This window comes from Amyelois transitella, chromosome 18 (genome assembly GCF_032362555.1).
Source record: "Amyelois transitella isolate CPQ chromosome 18, ilAmyTran1.1, whole genome shotgun sequence".
NCBI lineage: Eukaryota > Metazoa > Arthropoda > Insecta > Lepidoptera > Pyralidae > Amyelois > Amyelois transitella.
The window spans coordinates 8,999,464-9,020,422 of record NC_083521.1 but is presented as its reverse complement, the minus strand read 5'-3'; the positions used below and the strand labels follow the sequence as shown (position 1 = coordinate 9,020,422).

The window sequence follows — 20,959 nt, the reverse complement described above, 5'->3', positions numbered from 1 at the left end:
GGTTGAATTGGTTTATATAAAGGAAATTTACTCCATTATTTTTCCATGCTTTTTAAATTTAATTATACCTATAAGGGACGAAAAGTCATATTAATCACGTCTATATCCCTTGCGAGGAAGAAGAGTCAACAGCCTTGAAAAAGACTAAAAGGCCGCGTTCAGCTATAAGTATGGCTCAATGATGGAATTTATTATGACGCATTCATGAGATCCATCTTCTTTCAAACACTTTGTCTTATCTTTCTCTAGCTGTTTAGCCTTGTTCAGTACAAACTAATGCAAGTGACTTAAAATATTGTATCATTGAACAATAAGTATCGTCGATTTAGTATCGTTAGTAACCCAAGTCTCGAATTTACTTCGAGGCCAACTCGATCTATGTAATTTGTCCCGTATACATTTATTTATTTATAATAAAAATAAAATAAACGTTTGTAAAGGTACAGGTATTTATTGTTCAAGCGTCTACTAGATAATAACGAGACACACTCCATAAGACACGCCGCCATTTTGCGAACGATAGAAATTACAGTATTCCACGGATGGACAATAATATGCCAATTCAAACCCACTGCCAAAATATTTGGTTTAATTATATTTTCAGGAAAATCTATCTAAAGTAAAATAACCTATTTATAGCACAAAAACGCGATACGCATTAAGTAACACAGGCATCGTGTCGCTTAGCGTGATATGGTACAGAAATAAAAACGATACATTACATTAAATATATACTGTCCAAGAAACAATGGGTAAAAAATGGGATTTGAAAACATATTGATGGTAACACTGAATCTTACGCTGCCACCAGAAATCGGCTATTTATCAACCATCAATTTTATTAAGTTTAAATAACATACCGTAAAAAGTACTTGGATATATTGTATTAAAATTGTTGGCTTTCAAAAAGAGTTTATAAAATTGTTATTATTGTATATTCGCACGTAGGCCTTGCAAAAATGGGTGTTTATAAATATTTAGGCAAATTTGAAACTCTCAATGGTCGTATGAGAATCTTGGTTCGAATTTACAATAATAATATTCTTTAAAATAATTATTAATATGAGTATATTTAGATAAAGAAATATGTTGGATATGTTTACAATGTATGGGGATTTTTATTATATATACCACAGGTAATTTTGCTACAACGTTAGTCACAGTAATCATGTGCACGTTAAATTTCTAACCATAAACTGTATATCAATGTTTATTATCTATGTAATTTCAAATATGAAGAAACTTTTAATTTTGTCCCTTCAAATACACTAATGATCCGCTCAAACAGGTACAAAAGTATTTGTCTCTTATTTACAAGAGAAATTATACGAAGCATTTTCATAATATTATGTATTTGTAATCAAAAGAGAATAAAAACAATCTAAACGCGCTTAAATATTCAAAATCGGAAGTTACAACAGTTCCATTCTTGAATAATTGAAATCGCGCGCAAATGTCTATGGTTTCGAATTCCCTTCGTACGATCAATTCTTTTTTCTTCGAGAAGGTACTTGTAATGGTCATCTTCGTACACCTATCTCGCAGATTCAATAATACCAAACGACATTCATATTAGTTAATCTAAGTACTAAGCAATTTCAAAGCAATTCCAAAAAAAGGAAATAAAAAATAAATCATACAACCGACGCGTAACGAATTTAGAAAAGCAAAATAAAACTAATAATCTATGTACCTACTTCAAATTCTATTAATGAAGTAATTTTGGAAAAATGTCAATTTCCTTTCAAATTTAAAATAAGTAAAAAAGAAGTTTTATAAGTTTGACATAATAATGACTATTAAGTTGACATCATAGAAAATATGTACAAAAAAAATACTATGCATATAAATTGAGAACTCTGTACTCTTAGCAATTTCAATTTCTTAGGCTTATCCATATGGAACGAACAAAATTAGAACACAATAAAATTGATAAGAATTATTCCATAGACTACTGCAAACTGGCCATTATGAAAAGACTATAAAATTTAGACGACACAAAAAAAAATACGTTGCAATAACTAATATGTAAACAATTTTGTTTTACAATATGTATTTATTATACTCGAATCTCTATATTACACATCTAATATTATGACATTTATGACGATGTAACACAAGAAATAATAAATCTAAACTACGAAAATAAAATGGACCAACTGAAAAAAACCCGTTTAATTCTATACAAATTGTTTTAATAAATGATCACTACAATGTTAGTTTCTACGAGGGCTGAATGAGATGATAGTTTGTGCCACACACATTTACAATTTTGTTCTATGACCGGTGAAAATCTGCTGTGGAGCAAATGTATACGATAAATTTTTACGCTAATTAAAAAAAAACGTTTAATGACTCCGACAAAATGTTGCCATACCACAGCAGTTAATTTTAAGCTACTGTAGTTGAGTTTAAAAATATAGAGGCTGAAAAACTGTCAACACCAGTGAAGATTTTTCATTAACCGTCTAGTAAAAAGGTTGAGGTTTAAACCCACTGACGATACCGACCTCAGAGTATATGTTTTAAAAAAAATCAATCGCATAGTCCCGATCTAAGTTTCGTTTTAGTTTTTATGAGTTGCCAGTTGTACTGTTTAAGCGATATGCTACAGTACAGTGCTAGTGGGCAACTTTCCGATTTGTTTTCTAACTTTTGGCTTATGGGACACTATGCTTGACTTCGCGTAACTACAGAATCCAACTAATAAAGATGATAGATTTTTTCAACCTCTATGAAAAACAGAGTTTTTTGACAACGCAATCAAGTCATTTAATGAAATGTTCGCGCTCTTCTTATGTTGCCACTGTGTTCCATAGACAAACTATATTACAGTGATTCCTGTAGCGTATTTTTATACAAAGCTTGCGACAGTCAAACGACGATCAACATAAAAAGGGTGAAATTTATCAAACAAAATTACACCTACATTACTTTCAGGTTTCGTGACTATTTTTATGTACAAAAAATAGAGATAGTGTTGCCATCTTCAATAATTAAAGTAATGTAAGCGGAATTTCACTCGACTTTAACTACGAAATCGAATCTAAGTTAAGAGTGAATCGTACACTTTTACAAATATAGGAAGATGATTACAACAAATGAAACATTTTTATGGTAAGTAATTTTGGAACCTTTATTTTTAATAATAATGATTATAAGATCTTTTTATTGAACCGAATACAGTTTTGTTACCAAATTCAATATCAATTCACATAAATAGAAAAAAATAGAAAATTAACAATGAAAATGAAAAGTAAAGACATTGGAACCCGTCCAGTTATGGTTAAGTATATTCTAGGAATTTATAAAGTGAAAAACTACCAAAGAATAAGGAAACTTATTATTTTTAGGTTGCCTGCAACACCGTACCATGCATTGCCTAAATAAATCACGATTTTGTATGAATGGAAAATTCTATATTCTAACAAAAAAAAATCATTTAGAAATTATAACACTCTGTGAATAAAATGCGAAGTTTTCAATATCGCACTAGTGGTTTGATAGCCATAGAACGCATCAGAGTAGACGGGGCTCAAATTAAAAATTAAATTATAAACGTTGTTAAGCGATCTGTCAACTGCTGAAATTTGGAAGGTAACCACAGACTATGTTAATTATAAATGAAATGTCAAATCAATGTTGATCGCGGGAAACTATTGATTTTTTTCTGTAATTTTGTTACTCGGATCAAAAATAAGTTATCGTAGGCCGGTGACAATAATTCCAAATACAAAAGCCGGGTACACACAGAGCCAACTAAACTCTCAAAAGTTTCCATTCGCCACTCTATAATAAGGATACCAAAAAAAACTCCGTTGCCTCCGTGTGTACCCGGCTTAAACTTTTAAACGCCGCAAGTAAACCTTTCAACTTATTTGGTGCAAAAGTCTCGGACACATTTCGGATGGATAACAACAAAATTTATCAAAAGGGATATCAATCAGCAAAGAAAATCTACAAGTCTATTTATTCGCAATCATAATTTTTCATCCTGGCAACATTGTAATAGTGTACGATTCATCGCGGCCGTCTAGTTGGCGCCGAATGCGTCGGCCAACTCGGCCTGGCAGTCGAAGGTGTCAGAGCTGTCCGCGTGCTCCGGGTAGTATTCCCTGTATATTTTGTCCAGAAGCGCTTGCCTGGAAATAAAATTAACATGTTTAACAGTTCCCGTGTGGTACCCGGCACCATTAGAAAAAAAGAATAGGACCACTCCATCTCTCTTTCCCATGGATGTCGTAAAAGGCGATTAAGGGATAGGCTTATAAAGTTGGGATTCTTCTTTTAGGCGATGGGCTAGCAACCTGTCACTATTTGAATCTCAATTCTATCTTAAAGCCAAATAGCTGAACGTAGCCTATCAGTCTTTTCGAGACTGTTGGCACTGTCTACTCCGCAAGGGATATAGGGTACGGCCACCAGTAGTCAGCCCCGCACCAGTGGTCAGCCTTTTCCGGCTAATATCCTATAAGAATAGCGTTCTATTGCAAATAATCCAATCAGGTCACTTTTGAAAAAGGCTTTGGCTTCTTATTGGTCAGTTCGGAAGATCAGAATGACGCCACGCGGTTGCAAGAAATAGTATTCGGGTTCCATTTCAACGTTGTCACTTGGCGAGTGAAGAGGCGGCGTGCGCGCTAAAATTTTCTTAGTGGGAGGTGTCCGTGAAGAAGGTGAGTTATTGTGATTTCTTATTAACTTTTATATCATGTCTTATTAAAATATACTCGATGTACATTATTCACGTCAAAATCAAATAAGTAATATAACAGTTTCTTTATAGTTATTTAAATAATGAGGTGGCTGACTACTGGGTATGCGTTTCTTTTACCTTATCCAGTATTCAGCCACCCCCGGCTGAGTACTGGAATTTACGCATATTTTTAAATTAAAGTCTTATTGGTATCATTTTAAAATCTGAAATTCACATTTTTATTTAGTATTAACATGCCATACAACATTTCATCAAAAATCCAGTAGTCGGCCGCCTAACTAGTTTTGTTTAAACCACGGCCGAGTACTGGGAATGGTGAATCCAGTGTTCAGCCATCCGTAACTCACGCTGCTTAATTTATCGGTTTATTTAATAAGCCCTTAAATACTAAGTATTTCATTAATTTGTTGGTATTGTTTATTTTTTACAGTTCCATATGTCTCTTTCGAGACCCATATTACAATACCCCGAAGAGAAACTTACTCAAGCTTTAGAAGCTATTAGAAATGGCATGTCTATTAGAGAAGCTAGTAGAAACTATGGGGTTCCTCGAGGCACAATTCAAGATAGACTTCATCTACGAGTTCCTGAAGGGCCTAGAAAAATGGGTCCAGACTCCGTCCTTAACAAATTAGAAGAAGCAGAAATTGCAACGTGGTTGAAAGAGATTGCAACTTGTGGTTTCGGAATGAAACCTGACAACCTACTTAATACTGTCCAGGATATGATGATAGAAGACGGCAGGCCTAACCCGTTTGTAAATGGAAGACCAGGCAAGAAGTGGATGAATTCTTTTTTCAGACGTAACAATATGTTTTCAATGAGAACACCTGAAGCTATTTCAAAGGGAAGGGCAGTAATAACTGAAGAGAGTATAAGAAAGTGGTTTGAGAAACTCACAGATTATCTAAGGGAAAATCAAGCACTCGACGTGTTAGAGGACTCAAAAAGAATTTTAAACGGTGACGAAACAAGCTTCATGCTATGCCCAAAAACTGGAAAAGTGATAGCGCCCAGAGGATATAAAAATGTATACCAAATAGTAAAGGGCAAAGAAAAGGAAGCAGTCACGGTTTTAGCTTTTTTTTCCGCTATGGGCGATATTTTACCTCCCTGTGTAGTTTTTCCGTACATCAGACCCCCCAAAGATGTTATAAATAGTATGCCTGATGGTTGGTTTCTCGGCAAATCTGACACTGGTTGGATGAAGGCAGACATTTTCTTCGATTATATTTCTAAATGTCTATCCAAGTGGATAGATGAAAACAAAATGAAAAAACCAGTGCTGGTTTTTGTCGACGGTCACAAAACTCACATGACAATGAAGCTGAGTAAATACTGTCATGAAAATAACATCATTTTGTACGCACTACCACCTAATACAACACATATGATGCAACCAGCAGATGTTAGCGTTTTTAAACCACTGAAATCTGAATGGGCAAAAACGGTTCATGAGTGGTGTTCACAGCCACAAAACGCTAACACTGTGTTGACAAAATCTTCATTCTGTCCATTATTGGAAAAAGTATTAAGCAAAGAATCTCTGAATCAAGCCATCAAAAATGGATTCCGTAAGTGTGGCCTTTTTCCATTCGATCCAAATGCAGTCGACTACTCAAAATGCGTGCAAAATATTTTAGAGAAAATTCATGCACCTGCCAGAAAGACAACTTCACCAAGGCAGTTCAAAAAAAGAGATTTCGACATAGCATCAAAAATTATAAAGCATTTGGGAAATGATTTGACTGCAAGAGGAGTTGATGTGAATATTGTACTCGAAATCGTTGAAAATGCGAAACAGGTTGAAGCATTAAATAATTCAGTAAGTAGTAATACTACAGAGAGAACAGTTGGAGATAATGAACAAAGCGTAATATTTGAGGAAAGAACAGAACCTGGATTGACAGTAACGAATGCCAGACCTATTATCAATGAAACTGAAATAAATGGAGCCAAAGAAGAATTACACGTTATAAACACTGAAGAAGAAAATAAAAACAAAAAAAAGACTGAAATAAAAAGTGATATAACTAGGATATATAATAAAGAAGTAGATAAACGTAGAATAAGTACATCACCGTCCGAAGTACTAGATACTAATAGTTTAAATAATATGACACTTGGCGATCTTACTTTTATCAACAATAATTTACTGGACGATGCTATTCATGTAAGCACATTTGAGGTCAATGATAATACAATATTAGTACCCATTGGAGACAACTCTCCGATGTCAAGAAGTGAACCGACGTATTACCAAAAACCTAAGACTGATTCTGTGATACTCATTCGATCACCGAAAGTATCACCTTTTGTTCGAAAGCATCTTATTATTCCATCACCTATAAAGAAAACCGCATCTCCTAGAGTAATGAACAGAATTGGAGCAATATCGTCTGAAGAATGGAGGCAATTTGAAATTATGAAAGAGGATGAGAAACAAAAAAAGAAACATGCCATTGAAGAAAGAAAGTTACAGAGAAAGAAAAATAAAGAAGAAAAGCAAAAGCAGAAAAATGAAACCAAGAAAAATAAAGCTGTGAATTCTATCAAACGTAAAGTAAAAGGACTTAATACAAAAAAGAAAATTGATGACTCTGATCCAGAATTCATAATGAAAAGTATTAAAAAAAGAAAATTAAATGATATGAAAGAAAGAAAAGGAGAAGAAGCAGAGCAGACTAACTGTGATCCAGAGAAAGCTAAACCAAATAAGATTAAAATCCTCAGTGATATAGACATAACACCTGGAACTTCTGTGAAAGAAACTAATAAAGAAAATATAGTTCTGAAAAAAATGGTTAATCGTAGAGAAACCTTTAGAAATGAAGAAGAACTTCAGAATTTTTTAAATAGTGATTTTAATGATGAATAAGTTGATAATGTTTCTTGTGATATTAGAGTACCTACTAAGGTCTTATTATTTAATTAATTTGATTAAGTTCCTACATAATTAAGCTTAAAACAATCGATCTCAGGAGAGGCTGAGTACTGGTAGCTACATGGCCGAGTGCTGGCTTGTGCCGGCTGAGTACTGGGGAAAAGTGCCTTATTTTGATAAATATTTTATTTTCCATACTTATTAAGCAAAATTAAGTTATTTGTTAATTGCTTATCAAAGTTTAATAAATGATTAAGTATATAAGTACAAAAGGTTTTTTATTACTATTTTCAATAATTTTCTATACATATTTAAATTTACACTTTTCGCTAAAAGGCTGACTACTGGTACCCGTACCCTAGACGTGATTATATGTATGTATGTATGAGTATATTATACTAACTTGGCAGCGAGTCCACCCCCCGGAGGCAGCCCCGGTATATTCTCCTGCATCAGCTGCTTGAGGACGCTGGAGAAGTGGCACGAGGAATCCTCCCGTTCTTCAGTGCCGGCACTCTTCTCGATCAGGGCTGGAAATTAACATGACAAGGTTAATAATCAGAAAGCTGTAGTGATCAGAATAGCATCTAACGGAATTGACTGATAGTATACACACACCATCACACGGCACTTTGTGCACCAATAGAAAAAATAATAGGAATCTTTTTTCTATTGCACTCACATTTCTTTCCCATTAGTGTCGTATAAGACGATAAGGGATAGGCTTATAAAATGGAGATTCTTCTTTAAGGCGATGAGCTAGCAACCTGTCACTATTTGAATCTCAATTCTATCATCAAGCCAAACAGCTACCCTGCAAGGTATATAGACGTGATCTTATGTGTGTATGACTGATAGTGGTATGAGCCTGACTCAAAATAACGAACCAGAAAATCTATTTGTTTAACTCCATAATCCCATCATAACACCCTCAGTTTGAAGGCGGTGACACGAAGTGCCATCCGCAAGCCCCATTTTATTAGCGCCAAAGCGACCTTCACGCCCCATCACGCTATCATATAATGCCGCTTTACATACACAGATATCGTAGGCTAAATTTTTAGCCTTTCCCATAATTCTCACAGAATTGGGGAGGCCATGGGATCGAAAAAGTATTGAAAAACCACAAATGATGTTGGGGTGTGTTCTTATGTGCAAGGACACCACTGTATGTATGTAAGGGAGAGTCCACTATGTATGTATGTGAGAAGTAGAAGAGTTTGTTTGTTTGAACGCGCTAATCTATGGAACTACTGGTTCGAACTGAAAATTGACGTTGAATAGACCATTTATCGAGGAAGGCTTTAGGCTATATGAAAAAAACGGGGAAATTATTCTTCCTTGATGCCTTCAATGATGCCCAAAATAACTATTTCGCGCAGACGAAGTCGCGGGCACAGCTAGTGCTATATATGTAACATTGGAGTGACGCGCATGCAATCGCATAGTACCCAGATTTCATAAATAAGTAATGAATGCTGGGTTTGTCCGTACAAATGGACCATTCTAAATTCGGTCTGAATAAAAAAAAATGACCAAATTGTAAATTAATGTGTTATGGTATACTTTAATTTGCTTTTTACGTAAAATTGCATTCCAACCATTCTCGATTGGGTAATGAAATTCAATATGAATCTATAGGTATGTTAAGTAGAGCGTAGCTTTCAACAGTATGTAGTGGAAAGAGATGAAAATATTGACCAATTTACCTATGTTGTTGCTACAAATTGTAACTTGTTATAGTTAAGTTAAAAACCAAACAGTAAGCTCAAGTTTTTATACAATTTGATCTTAATTAGAAAAGTTGATATCAATTTTCTAAATCACATAATATTGTCGTTTTTAGATTAGTTTCTATAAAAAATAACAAAAAAAAAATATTAACTCTTTTTGAACCTTAGTATTTATTTTGTATTTTAAATTTTATCATAGTCAATTTTTGAAGAGAAGTCCCATAATTTTTGTTTGATTGAACTCAGTTCTTTGATTAAATTCATATTTGTCGGGGAAGTACTGTTTTCTTTATTTCGTTCGTTTTCTATTCCGGCCTAGCCATGTCAGATATTACGTCTATGAATTTGCAATTAACCAGTCCGTATCCATCGATTTACTGTTATGACCTTTATTGATAAGTAGATTATTTTCGTAAATTAATTAAAGTGCGGAAGAAAAACTCGAGCTTGTCTATAAAGGCAACATACAAACAAACATTTATGTGACAAATACGACCCAGTGGTAAAGTTCTTGTGTTTGAATCACAAATTTCCTGTTCCGACCCCTGGACAGGTCAAAATGGTAATTATCTTATTCTGGTGGACATGTATCTTAAATTTTAACATTATGTCATAGCATATTTGCGATGCTAATTACAGCTGTTCGCTTCAAACCCAGGGTCTGATATGAAGTAAAACCTGCCAAAACTCCTGCCAAAACCTACCAATACTTGATTAGAGATATTGAGAGATACTTTACTGCAATGTATTTAATTTGGCGAAAGTTTTAACTTGACACTAAATATTGTTGTAAAAATTTATGAAATTGATTAGTGCGTTCGACGTTTATTCGCTTCTCACCACATTAACGGGTGACGACATTTTTTTGCCATTTACATAAACAACCAAAATAAGGTAACAAACGTGAGCTTTTGTTTTTAAGATGTGTAATGTGTTTGTAATAAAATTTACATATATATCCCACCTCTTAAGTGTCACTTCTGTAATATTTATTTTAGTCAACTGTCATTCCACAATTGTAGACAAGATTCGGTTCATGTCTCTATTTTTATATGCGGTTCAATTGTTACATATGTTGTAAGACATCTTTACTTGTATTTGTACTATTGATTTTTTATTTATTTTACTTGATTTCATCAATCACTTTACTCATAAATAACTTTATTATATTCAAAATCATGGCTTTCATAATAATTTTAATTCACTATTTGAACATTTTGATCTTTCAAGTTCAAAAAAATATGGTATCATCATATTTCCATACTGACCTATACATTTTTATTTCAGTTCAATTAGTGTTAAAAAAGAAACAACGTGGAGCTAGACCTAATTTTGTATAAAAATATCTTAAATTTTACAGGACTTTCTACAAAAGTACCTACTCATTAGTCACAAAATAATCATAAAATACATTAATCAATGCAGACATAATATATAGTCGTATAAGCTGTCCACAGCAATAGAATGTCATGCACATTTCATATACAATCAAGTAACAGATAAGAAAACAAGATTAGCAATGCAGTACTGCATTCATACGGCTTCCCTTCTTATAAAGACAGTTAACCGCATTCTAAATTCAAATGCGAACCAACTATGGCATAGATAGCACGTTCATTGCTTTAACCCTTTTAAAAAAGTTTTTTATTATCGAATGGAAAAAGGTTATAAAAGGCCAGGACTAAAGCAATGAAACTAACTGTACTTTTTTAAACAATTTAATCGAAAAAAAAACTTTAACAATCCATATTTTGTAAGGTATAAAAATTACAATACGTGTAAATTTCGAAGACTAATTAATCACTAGGGAATGAATATTTAAATTTTGTTAAAAAGTTAATATCACAATAAAGTTCCAATCATAAAATGTTAGTTATGAAAAGAATAAATATTTTAACAAGTAGGTATATAATAGTAAATATCAATTATTTACATGTAAGTACAAGATAAATATAAGGTTCGTACAAATTAAGCATTTTAGGGGTAAAGGTTTAAAATGCTGCCAAATATTTTCAGTGATTTCTACACACCTTAGGAATAAGAATAGTATAGTTATAGTATAAATAATTTACATGTAAGTACTTATAGTACCACATCCAAACAAACAAGGGTAAGGGATAATCTTTTAAGAAACTATCACTAAAACAATCAACAAAAAGAGGGAATACCAGGCCCATTTTTTCTATACAATACCATCAGAACCTAAAGTAAGAAATATATTTGTTAAAAAAGTTAAAGTTTGTTTTAAGTCATTTTCAGTAAAGATACTATACCAGGTATTTCCTCTTTATTCACTTGAATTCAATGAAACATTTATGTTTCCAACATGCTAATTACATTTTGTACTGAAAATAAATAAAAATAATCTATTAAATAAATTCAACAAAGCTACGTAATAACTACAAATAAACGGTAACATTTTTATTGCTATCTTTGATATACACTGAAACTACGTATCATTTTCTAAACATTAATTTTTTTAAAGATTAGACTAATTCAGTTGTGAAAAAGAAGATGTATACGTGTGTAAATATACCTAAAATAATATAATATACTTCATGATAAGAGAAAATTTGGCAAGCAATGATTTATTTAGGCACTTTTTTATAGGCAGTATTGTTTTTACATAATACAAGGTGTACATCGAAAGAAACCATATCTAATTTTCTTGTGAGATATCGTAGGTAAAATACAAGCAACAATGCATGAAAATGTCCTTAGTTTGTATTTAGGCAACTTCCATAATCATATCAATTTGTATTAATAGATTTAGACCATTTTACTTGTAAACTATAAATATTTCTTTGTACTATATTTTATACCTTTCACCATAATGTTGAAAAGGCTTCGCTGTCCTTTTTCATGTCATAATAAAAAGCAAAACAGCGATAGTATTTCGCGCTATAAATACGGCGTCGCGTGTGCCATGCTTCGGGGACTGAAAGAGGTGCATTAGCGATACCTTTGTACCTCATAAGCCTGTCTTTTTTTAACGATCTGTTTTCTTTTTTCACCAAGATGACCAAGATGCAGTAAATAGTAATTAGTTTATTCTGTACATGTATGATGTACTTAGTTGACCTTGAGATTTAAGGCTAACAGCTCAGAATACAACGGAAATATACAATTATAAGAGAATGTGTTTTTTTATTTATCGCCTTAATGAATTGCCGGATTTTTGCGGTGTCGTTACAGGGCGCGAAATCAAGAAACCTAGGACACCTATGTGATAGGTTACTGGTTTTCACAATGTGGCGTCTCTCATACACTCTAAATAACAATTTGAGAACAGTAACACAAGATTAACATACGTTTCCATTATTAGTTAAATTACTTATGTCATTTGTCCGTAATTTTAAAAGTTAAACATCGAATCTTATCACTTGATTGAAAATGGATTGATATATGTACATAAGTAGGTACTTTTAGTACTGCGTAATTAAGCTCTAACTTTTTGAAGTACGTCTGTGGCGCAGAGGTAACTTCTTACTAATCTATGAACTGCTTAGTCGGGTTGTAAGTTAGGCAGACCAAAGTTTTATTGGCCTGTGTCTTTCTCCTCGCGATTTTTTCCCTCATCGCAAGTTATCTGTTTTTATAAATTAGTTTATTTTCCTCCTAGCTTTGATTCCGATTAAATTCCAAGTAAAATGATGACTAATTTAATGCGAAAGACGCCTTTGATAATACGAGCATTATCAGAGGGGTCTTTCGTAAGAGACCAAATTTTGAGATTTTGTACCGTATACGAGACGTAGGTTTTTTTAAAGTAAACTTTTACCAGCTATTGTCTGCGATTAGATTATTTCTTTTTGTGACTATTGACTCTGTCTACCCCTTAAGAAATATGACGTGACATATTTATTTACATAAAATAAATAAATGATGTACACCTGACCTTAGCAAAGTTGAGACAGACGCTAAAACGTATAGTATATGCTATGCATAATGCATACGCGCATTCGCTACTCTATTTTTGGCAGTCCACGTGCGCTAGCAACAAAATACAATTTCGCAATGTGTTGCATAAAAACAACACCTAACTGATAGAATACGTCAACCTGTTTTTCGCATTACAGTAAAGAAATGTGTACTGCAGTGTAGTTTGTTCCGCCGCTTCTTTTACCCATGCGCTTTGGAAGCGCTTGTAGTTATAATTAGATTTAAGTGATGTGACGTCAATAAGTGATACCTTGTATCCAATTTTGAAAATAAATCTTTTCTATTCTATTTTAAATTTCGAACACTTTATAACTCTTTTTTATAAGAGGTGGACCACTAGTTTGCACCCATTACCTACCGAACTACTCCGGGCCCGAGGTCTGCCCTAAACAACTTTATATCTTCACTTTATCCGGTCTACGGCGTCTTAAGTCTCAATCCATTGGCTCGCATATCGTCTATCGCGTCATCATTTTTCTTTAAATAAATAACTATGTTCATATATATACATGTCACGTCACGTCTTTATCCCTTACGAGGTAGCCAACAATCTCGAAATGACTGAAAGATATTGATTCAATTCAAATAGTGACAGGTTGCTACCCAATCGCATAAGAATACATATAAAGTTTGTAAGATCCTGATTGACTTTTCCAATCTGCTGAGAAGCAGCTGTCATAGACTAATCTTTTTTTTCGTTACCAGGCTAAAGCAGATAGCTAAAGTGAAAAAAACAAAAGATTTAAAAATTTATCACCTAGAGGGTTAAAAAAAGGAACAGATATTGTACGCGTAACTATTTATTGCATACGCATACAAACGCGGAACTATTTTCGTCATTCCCCTGCGTCGTTAGTAACAAAATACATTTCCGCGGTGTTTCGTAATGAGATATACGATAATTGTGTGAATCAGAGGGGCATGCAAATAAATACCGAGCATTGCAGGTGCTTCAAGACAATTACGTGTAGTGATATACATAATAGGAGATGGAGTGGTCCTATTCTTTTTTTTATTAGTGCCGGGGACCACAGGGATAGGCTTATAAACTTGGGATTCTTCTCTTAGGCGATGTTCTAGCAACCTATCAGTATTTGAATCTAGATTATATCATTAAGCCAAACAGCTGAACGTGGCCTATTAGTCATTACAAGACTGTTGGCTCTGTCTATCCCGCAAGGGATATAAACATTTTAAGGATTATATGTATGTATGAATGATCAACAAAATAAGGTATATTTTAAACTAGCTGTTGCTAGGCGACTTGGTCCGGCGCAAAACGGATATCTGACATCGATATAGAAAAGCTAACCCCCTATAAAATTTTTTTTTGTATACCAGTGTTTTTCTACCTTATTTAATTTAGAGTAACAGTTTTTGGGTGATGCGAGTAAAAGCATACAGACAGAACACAGTAATCATAAAATTCATACTTTTTGCTTCTTTTGGTCATAATAAGTATTTAAAATATAAAAGTACCTATTTATAATTTAAAATAATAAATTAATACGTAATATCTCTTTTATAATAAAAAATAAATTAAGAGCATGGCTATCAAATAATGTTTTTTTATAATTTGGTTAAAAATTCGGATCATCGCACAAATTAAGTAGAAAACTTAATATTCTATGAAACTGTTAAAGTTGTATAATTTTCATAAATGTCATTTATGTACATAGAAAAACCAAGCAAAAACGTTATATTATAAATTTCTATTGTATAACTGTTTTTCAGACGTATTTTAAAAAATATATATATGACTGTCTGTATAATATCCTTTTATATTTCCATCCACATGTTTTTTTAATATAATACTTTGAGTGTGTTTGACCTCAAACTTGCCGGGGGCTAAGCAAGATGAGGCCTAAGTTGGTCAAATTCTGCCTTTTTACTCTTGCCTTTAAAATCGATGTCTACACAGTTAAGCAATAAGAATTTTTGAGTTTCGAGTTTGACGGCCTCTGTGGCGCAGCGGTAGTACGCTTGTCTGTAACACCGGAGGTCCCAGGTTCGAATCTTCGCGTGTGACGTACGTGTACGTTTTTGAGGGTTTTTAAATGTGAAAATGATGACGTTTAATTTAAATAAAAATAGGCTCAAACGGCTCAGAAGTATGGATATAGTCTATGTTTAAAAGGATGCAGTTGTTTTAAATTTCACCCTGTATAGGTTTCTGTATTGCCTACCTAACACTAGCACTAGGACATAACTATCGTCTGATAACGTCTCTGATGGCTATCTATGACTCATCTTTACACTTCAGTCTACATGGCTTCTGTAATGAAATTGCTAAATCCACGATATCTTATCATATTATCGAAAGCATTACTCATTTTTTAGTTCACTTATATATATATATATAAACAGAAATCAATCTTCCTCCTGGCTTTAGTCCCGCTTTCATCCACACCTCTCTGGAGAGGAGCCCGTGGTATGCCTTTAACCATGGCTACTGGATTGGGTGTCAGGTTTTAACACGAAGCGACTCCCATCTGACCTCCGCAATCGTTGCAGGTAAACCTAACCCGTATTGGATCCAAAGTTACACATTCAGTTGCCTGAATGTGCAGGTTTCCTCACGCTGTTTTCCCTCACCGTAAGAGCATCGGTTAGTGTACAAACTAATAAATAGATACTATATTGGTATTTAAAACCCAAAATCAATAACTTACTGCATATGACATTCTGGTGTATAGGAGTCTATTGAAAACTTCTTTGCTTGTGGAATCAAAAAAAAAAACAAGTGTGTGCCAGAAGCTTCTCTTCTCTCACAGATTGTAAAAGGCAATCAAGGGAAAATCTAATAAATTTGGCGATGGGCTAGCAACCTGTCACTATTTAAATATCATTTCCATCATAAAGCCATACAGCTGAAGCATTTGAGTCTTTTCAAGACTGTTGGCTCTGTTTACCCCATAAGGTATGAAAACGTGATTCTATGTATGTATAAATAAACATAGAATTAATTCTCGTTGGTTTTGAAGATAAGCAGTGAAATGAAAAGAAAAAAAACGTTATCTTAATCGGTATCATTGTGAGATATTTCCACGAAAACAGGAACAAATTTTGATAACAAATACAACATTGGTGCTTCAATCATCGATTTAGCGAATAATTTATCGTTGTTATCGATTTCAACGATCTTCGTGGATATCTATGGTAACTATGTTTACCACTGAATCATAGCAGATTACAATTTTATTGTTCGTATTTTTTTTTTGTACGCTTATTTACTTACTACGGGGAATCCCCTTAAAGTAAACAAGGAAAGCCACACGTGGATGACCACAGGAACAAATATAGAAATTACAGATTTGACACTACATTATTAAAACTGCGTTTTGTGAATTTAGATGTACCGAGAAGGAGGTACTTTATATCTCGGAAAATGTAAGTCAGCGAAATCTACTTACATTAAAAACAAACATGTCTAAGGATTGACAAGGACGACACTGCAAGGTTTTTATAAAATGTAGAAATTATCCCTAAGTTACACTTCTGCACTCGCATTATTTGACAACCAAACATTAAAACCGGTTATTTGTCACAGGTTTTTACAATCAAGTGTAATAATGTTCTTTATTATTGTTTTGTAAGGATTATAGTTTCCTTCCAAGTGAGAATTACTTGCTTTGGCAACTTGTGAATGCATGATGAAAATACACGAACAAGACACTAATTAATAACTAATTAATTCTTAAACCAGTTAACAGAAAAACCACACCACACCAACATGCAATGACATTAAGTACATCGATATTTTGAATGGAGAGCGCGTGCGCAACAAATGAACTTGGAAAGCACTTTGCGAAAATACTTCTTTTGCCGTTAGGTCATTTTGCACTGAACAACACTGATATTGTTGAGAAGTCAAACCGTCGCAATAAATTGCGTTTATTTTACCTAGTACCTACCTGCAATAAATATATTTTCTTGCTTTGATATTGTCACGATCCCGGTATATTTGTTATGCTTCGGTCACATTTTCCAGGATTTTCGTGCGAACTTGTCGGTTTAGGGTTAAATGTGGTGCCTGCTAGGCTTTCCAAGAAAGAGGCGTGTTTGTGAGGTTATTTGAATAAGATTGTTTATTCTAAGCGATGGGTCTACATGGGTGATGATTATTTATGACTATATAAAGTGTTAATTTAAGTTTTGAATAAGATTGAACGAAGGCGATATGCTATTTTGTACCAAATTAGTCGTAAATTGTTCTTTTTCTACCTACTTCCAAACGTATTCTTCAGTAATAACCCATAGGATTTATTAAAATTAAAAATGGAAGACTTAATGACCGATCATAGGACGCACCCAAAGCTTTAAAAAGTTACATGTGTATACACCCACATAGATATTGTATTTTTTTAATGTCACATCTTAGGTAATTATGGTTTGTAAAAAAACCCATTACCGGCACAAAGACTTATATATTAACATATATAATATATAATATATATATTTATGATAATTTGTATAATTGATAACAATATCACGAATTTTTTCAATGTAGACAAACCTAGGTTTTATTTAAATTTTCTGGCCACTTTTGCACCAGAAACCCTACAGAATTTTGTACTTTTTTGATACAATAAAGTATATTGCCTAACACATCTCCTTTTCAACTTGCAACATACTTGTCTAGGAACTAAGTCAAGATAGTAAAAAATCTTTTTCTGGCTAAGTTGAATGTTTATATGACACAAATTAAATTCCTTGCGTCTCGGATTATTGTATTATATACAATTTTTTTTTTCTATTCTTTGTCAAGTTCTTACTTATTTTTTTTTTTTAATTGGGTTTTTTCACTCTGTGTGGGTATGCCAGTCACATAGGGAAGTTCAAAACAAGAGCTGTCAAACGCAAAAAGTTACACTCTACAATTGACTATTCTGTAAAAATAAACTTAGGCCCTAGCATTGTTTGCCGTGTAACCACTTTCTACATTGGGTCTGTCAATCCGTGTCAGTCTGTCTCTGTGTTTGTGTGAGCAGGCATGCAGTAGAGAATGATAGCAACCTGTGAGCCTCTGCCGGAGTGTCTCGTCCAACTCCCTGTCAGCTCGCTGGGCCTCCGGACTTGGCTTGGGAGCAGCCGGGAACACCACCAGCACGATGCTCATGTTGTCTTTGCTGCCCTGTAAATTATTAATGATTAGGTATTTTAGATTTTTTTATTGCGATTGCCAGAGCACAGGTATGAGTGAAACTTTTTATGTGGCGGTAGTTGGCTCTAGATTCAGTGCTTTCTTAAAACAGATAATTTTTACTTGAATGAACCACGCAGTGAAAAGATTTGGTTAATGTTGAAGAATGAGCATGATAAGCAGTCCTTCATTGAAGCATATCAAACTAAGTGCAAGTACTGTTCTTAGATGATCTAAGAACAGTATTTGCACTTAGTTTAATATGCTGCTTAAATACTTTTTCTGGCAGGTTTGCCTTATAATTATTAAAATTGTGAATAATTGAGCTTAAAATTCAATAAACTAAGTTGTGTTTTTTTGGTTTCAATCATTGATTTTTTTTTCATAAATTGTCTCTACTCACATTAATTAACGGACACTAAATTATATGGTGAGAATGTAAGTGGAACAGATTCAATGCCTGATTATGTTTAGTTGAACCTATCTATACAAATTTAATAAAAAAGTTCATGTTAGTCAGAGCTGTGATTAGCTTATGTTAAGGAAGTACTTTTAAAATTCTTTGAAATAGTCAACAGCAGATTAAATTATCTAAAGAATGCATATTCCTTGACAATGAGTTCCAGAAACAGGAACAATCAATATTATAAATTCTAAAACAAATAGTGCTTATTTACATAAAGAAGATCTGCTTTAGTAATGTTGATGATATAAAAAAAAATTGTCTATGGATATGAAAACAAATCTTTCTTTCTGTAAAGTAATACAGTTATACCTAAACTGTATTAAACATACAGTAAGTTTCGAATGCAATGAACATTGCTCATTAGGAATAATAATGTTACTATCTGACAGATGAAGTGTTATTTTTTACTTTGTTCTATAACACAGGTTATGTAAACACTACTGTTCAATGTTCACAACAAAAATACAAATATATCTCAGATCTATACAATACAATTACTTACATGTTCATTTATAGCCATCATCATATATTTTCGAATAACAACTTACTGGAATTTATATCTCATAAATTCCAGTAAGTTGTCTAAAAGAATTTAATTCGAGAAAGTAAATTTTACATAATGAATGTTACATGGGAATGTTACGAAAACAGAAAGTGTAGCACTTACCTTGTAGAGGCAGGTGTCAATGACCTGGTTAGTTACAGCCACAAGGTCATCGGTAAGTTGCAGAAGGGAGTGCACATATGCACACAACGCCTCATTGCTCATTACATCCCAAACCCCATCGCAGGCCAGCACCAAGAACTCATCCTCCGCCTCACACCGCTCATGTACAGAAACTTCAGGCTCCGGAGACACTAACTGCTCACACGGACCACGATCCTGTACTTTCTTGTACTCATAATCTCCCAAAGCCCGTGACACAGCTAAGCTCCCGTTCACACGCTGGATCATAACAGATCCACCTGCCTGCACGATACGAGACTTCTCCGACGGTAGCTCGGGCTTGTGGTCGCGAGTAGCAAAAATCGGTACGCCATTCCGCGCCAAAACAGCGCGGGAATCGCCACAATTAGCTATGTATATCTGTTTCGGAGACACGAAAGCGCACACTGCCGTCGAACCGGACTTCTCCTCCCCGTTCGACAGTTCAGGCAGCTCTCGCATTTTCTTGTCCAGGTCCAGGAAGCCGGCGCGGATAGCCTCCGCTATCTCCTCGCGCCGAAACTCGTCCGTTTGCAAGATACATTCCAGGAGGTTCTCCGCGCAATGAGCCGATACCCGCGCCCCCGCGTGCCCGTCAAACACGGCAAAATATGACCAGTCCGATAATGTGCCGTTTAAAGTTAGCTGCGCGTGGTGCGCATCCTCCATCTCCACTCGCCAACCCTGCATCGACGCCACGCCATAGCGAAGACCGTTCCCTTCTCCATTCTCGTTGTATTTTTTAGTTTCGGGCTTATTCAAAAACGCCCCCATGCTGAGTCCTCAATATTTAATCCGTTAATCGCACATAGTTTCAACACCATCAGGCACTCGAACCTACTTCGCAACCGATAACGTAAAAGGGAAGCAAAAGCATCATTGGAAGTACGATACGATCTCACGGATGGATCACGTCACTGTTACACTACACTGGTGGCGATGTGCCTTGAACGTAGAAGTTATTGTTTCAGCTGCTTTTGCGTAGGTTATTTAATTATGGTACACGATGATGTTGCGTAGATCTTGATGACAAATCGTGCTTTTGGGAATCGTAAAACGAAAAAGCAACTCAAAAGAATGAATGGCGGACATAAATAGTATTTGTCTATGAATATTTTTTTAATTTTAGTGAAATTTTGTCTATGGTGTTCATAAACAAAATAAAGGGATCTATTTACCACTCATTCCGTACATACCTATCATTCGTCGTATTCGATTTTTGATTTGCACAATTGTTTAAGTTGTTAAGGAGTTAATTTTTTTTATGTTATTTAAAATATTTTACATTCCGTCGTATTTGTATATTTAGTCGCTTTAGTCGATTTTGATATTTTCACTTTTTGACTCCCTGGCATTAAATGTTATAGC

The 20,959-nt window shown here is 34.1% G+C and overlaps 2 protein-coding genes across 2 annotated transcripts; one reads left to right on the top strand and one right to left on the bottom strand.

Annotated features, from left to right (window-relative positions):
• Positions 1-431: 431 nt before the first annotated feature.
• Positions 432-20,706, bottom strand: LOC106137420 (protein phosphatase 1B). The gene is made up of 4 exons (XM_013338239.2): positions 19,553-20,706; positions 18,293-18,410; positions 8,005-8,131; positions 432-4,142 (listed from the first exon to the last, which is right to left on the bottom strand). Exons 1-4 carry the CDS (start codon positions 20,363-20,365, stop codon positions 4,034-4,036), a joined length of 1,167 nt encoding a protein of 388 aa, XP_013193693.1. The 5' UTR covers positions 20,366-20,706; the 3' UTR covers positions 432-4,033.
• LOC132902825 (uncharacterized) lies at positions 4,410-7,956 on the top strand. Its single transcript, XM_060949296.1, has 2 exons — positions 4,410-4,676; positions 5,148-7,956. The coding sequence occupies exon 2, from the start codon at positions 5,154-5,156 to the stop codon at positions 7,593-7,595; it is 2,442 nt and encodes an 813-aa protein (XP_060805279.1). The 5' UTR covers positions 4,410-4,676; positions 5,148-5,153; the 3' UTR covers positions 7,596-7,956.
• Positions 20,707-20,959: the final 253 nt, after the last annotated feature.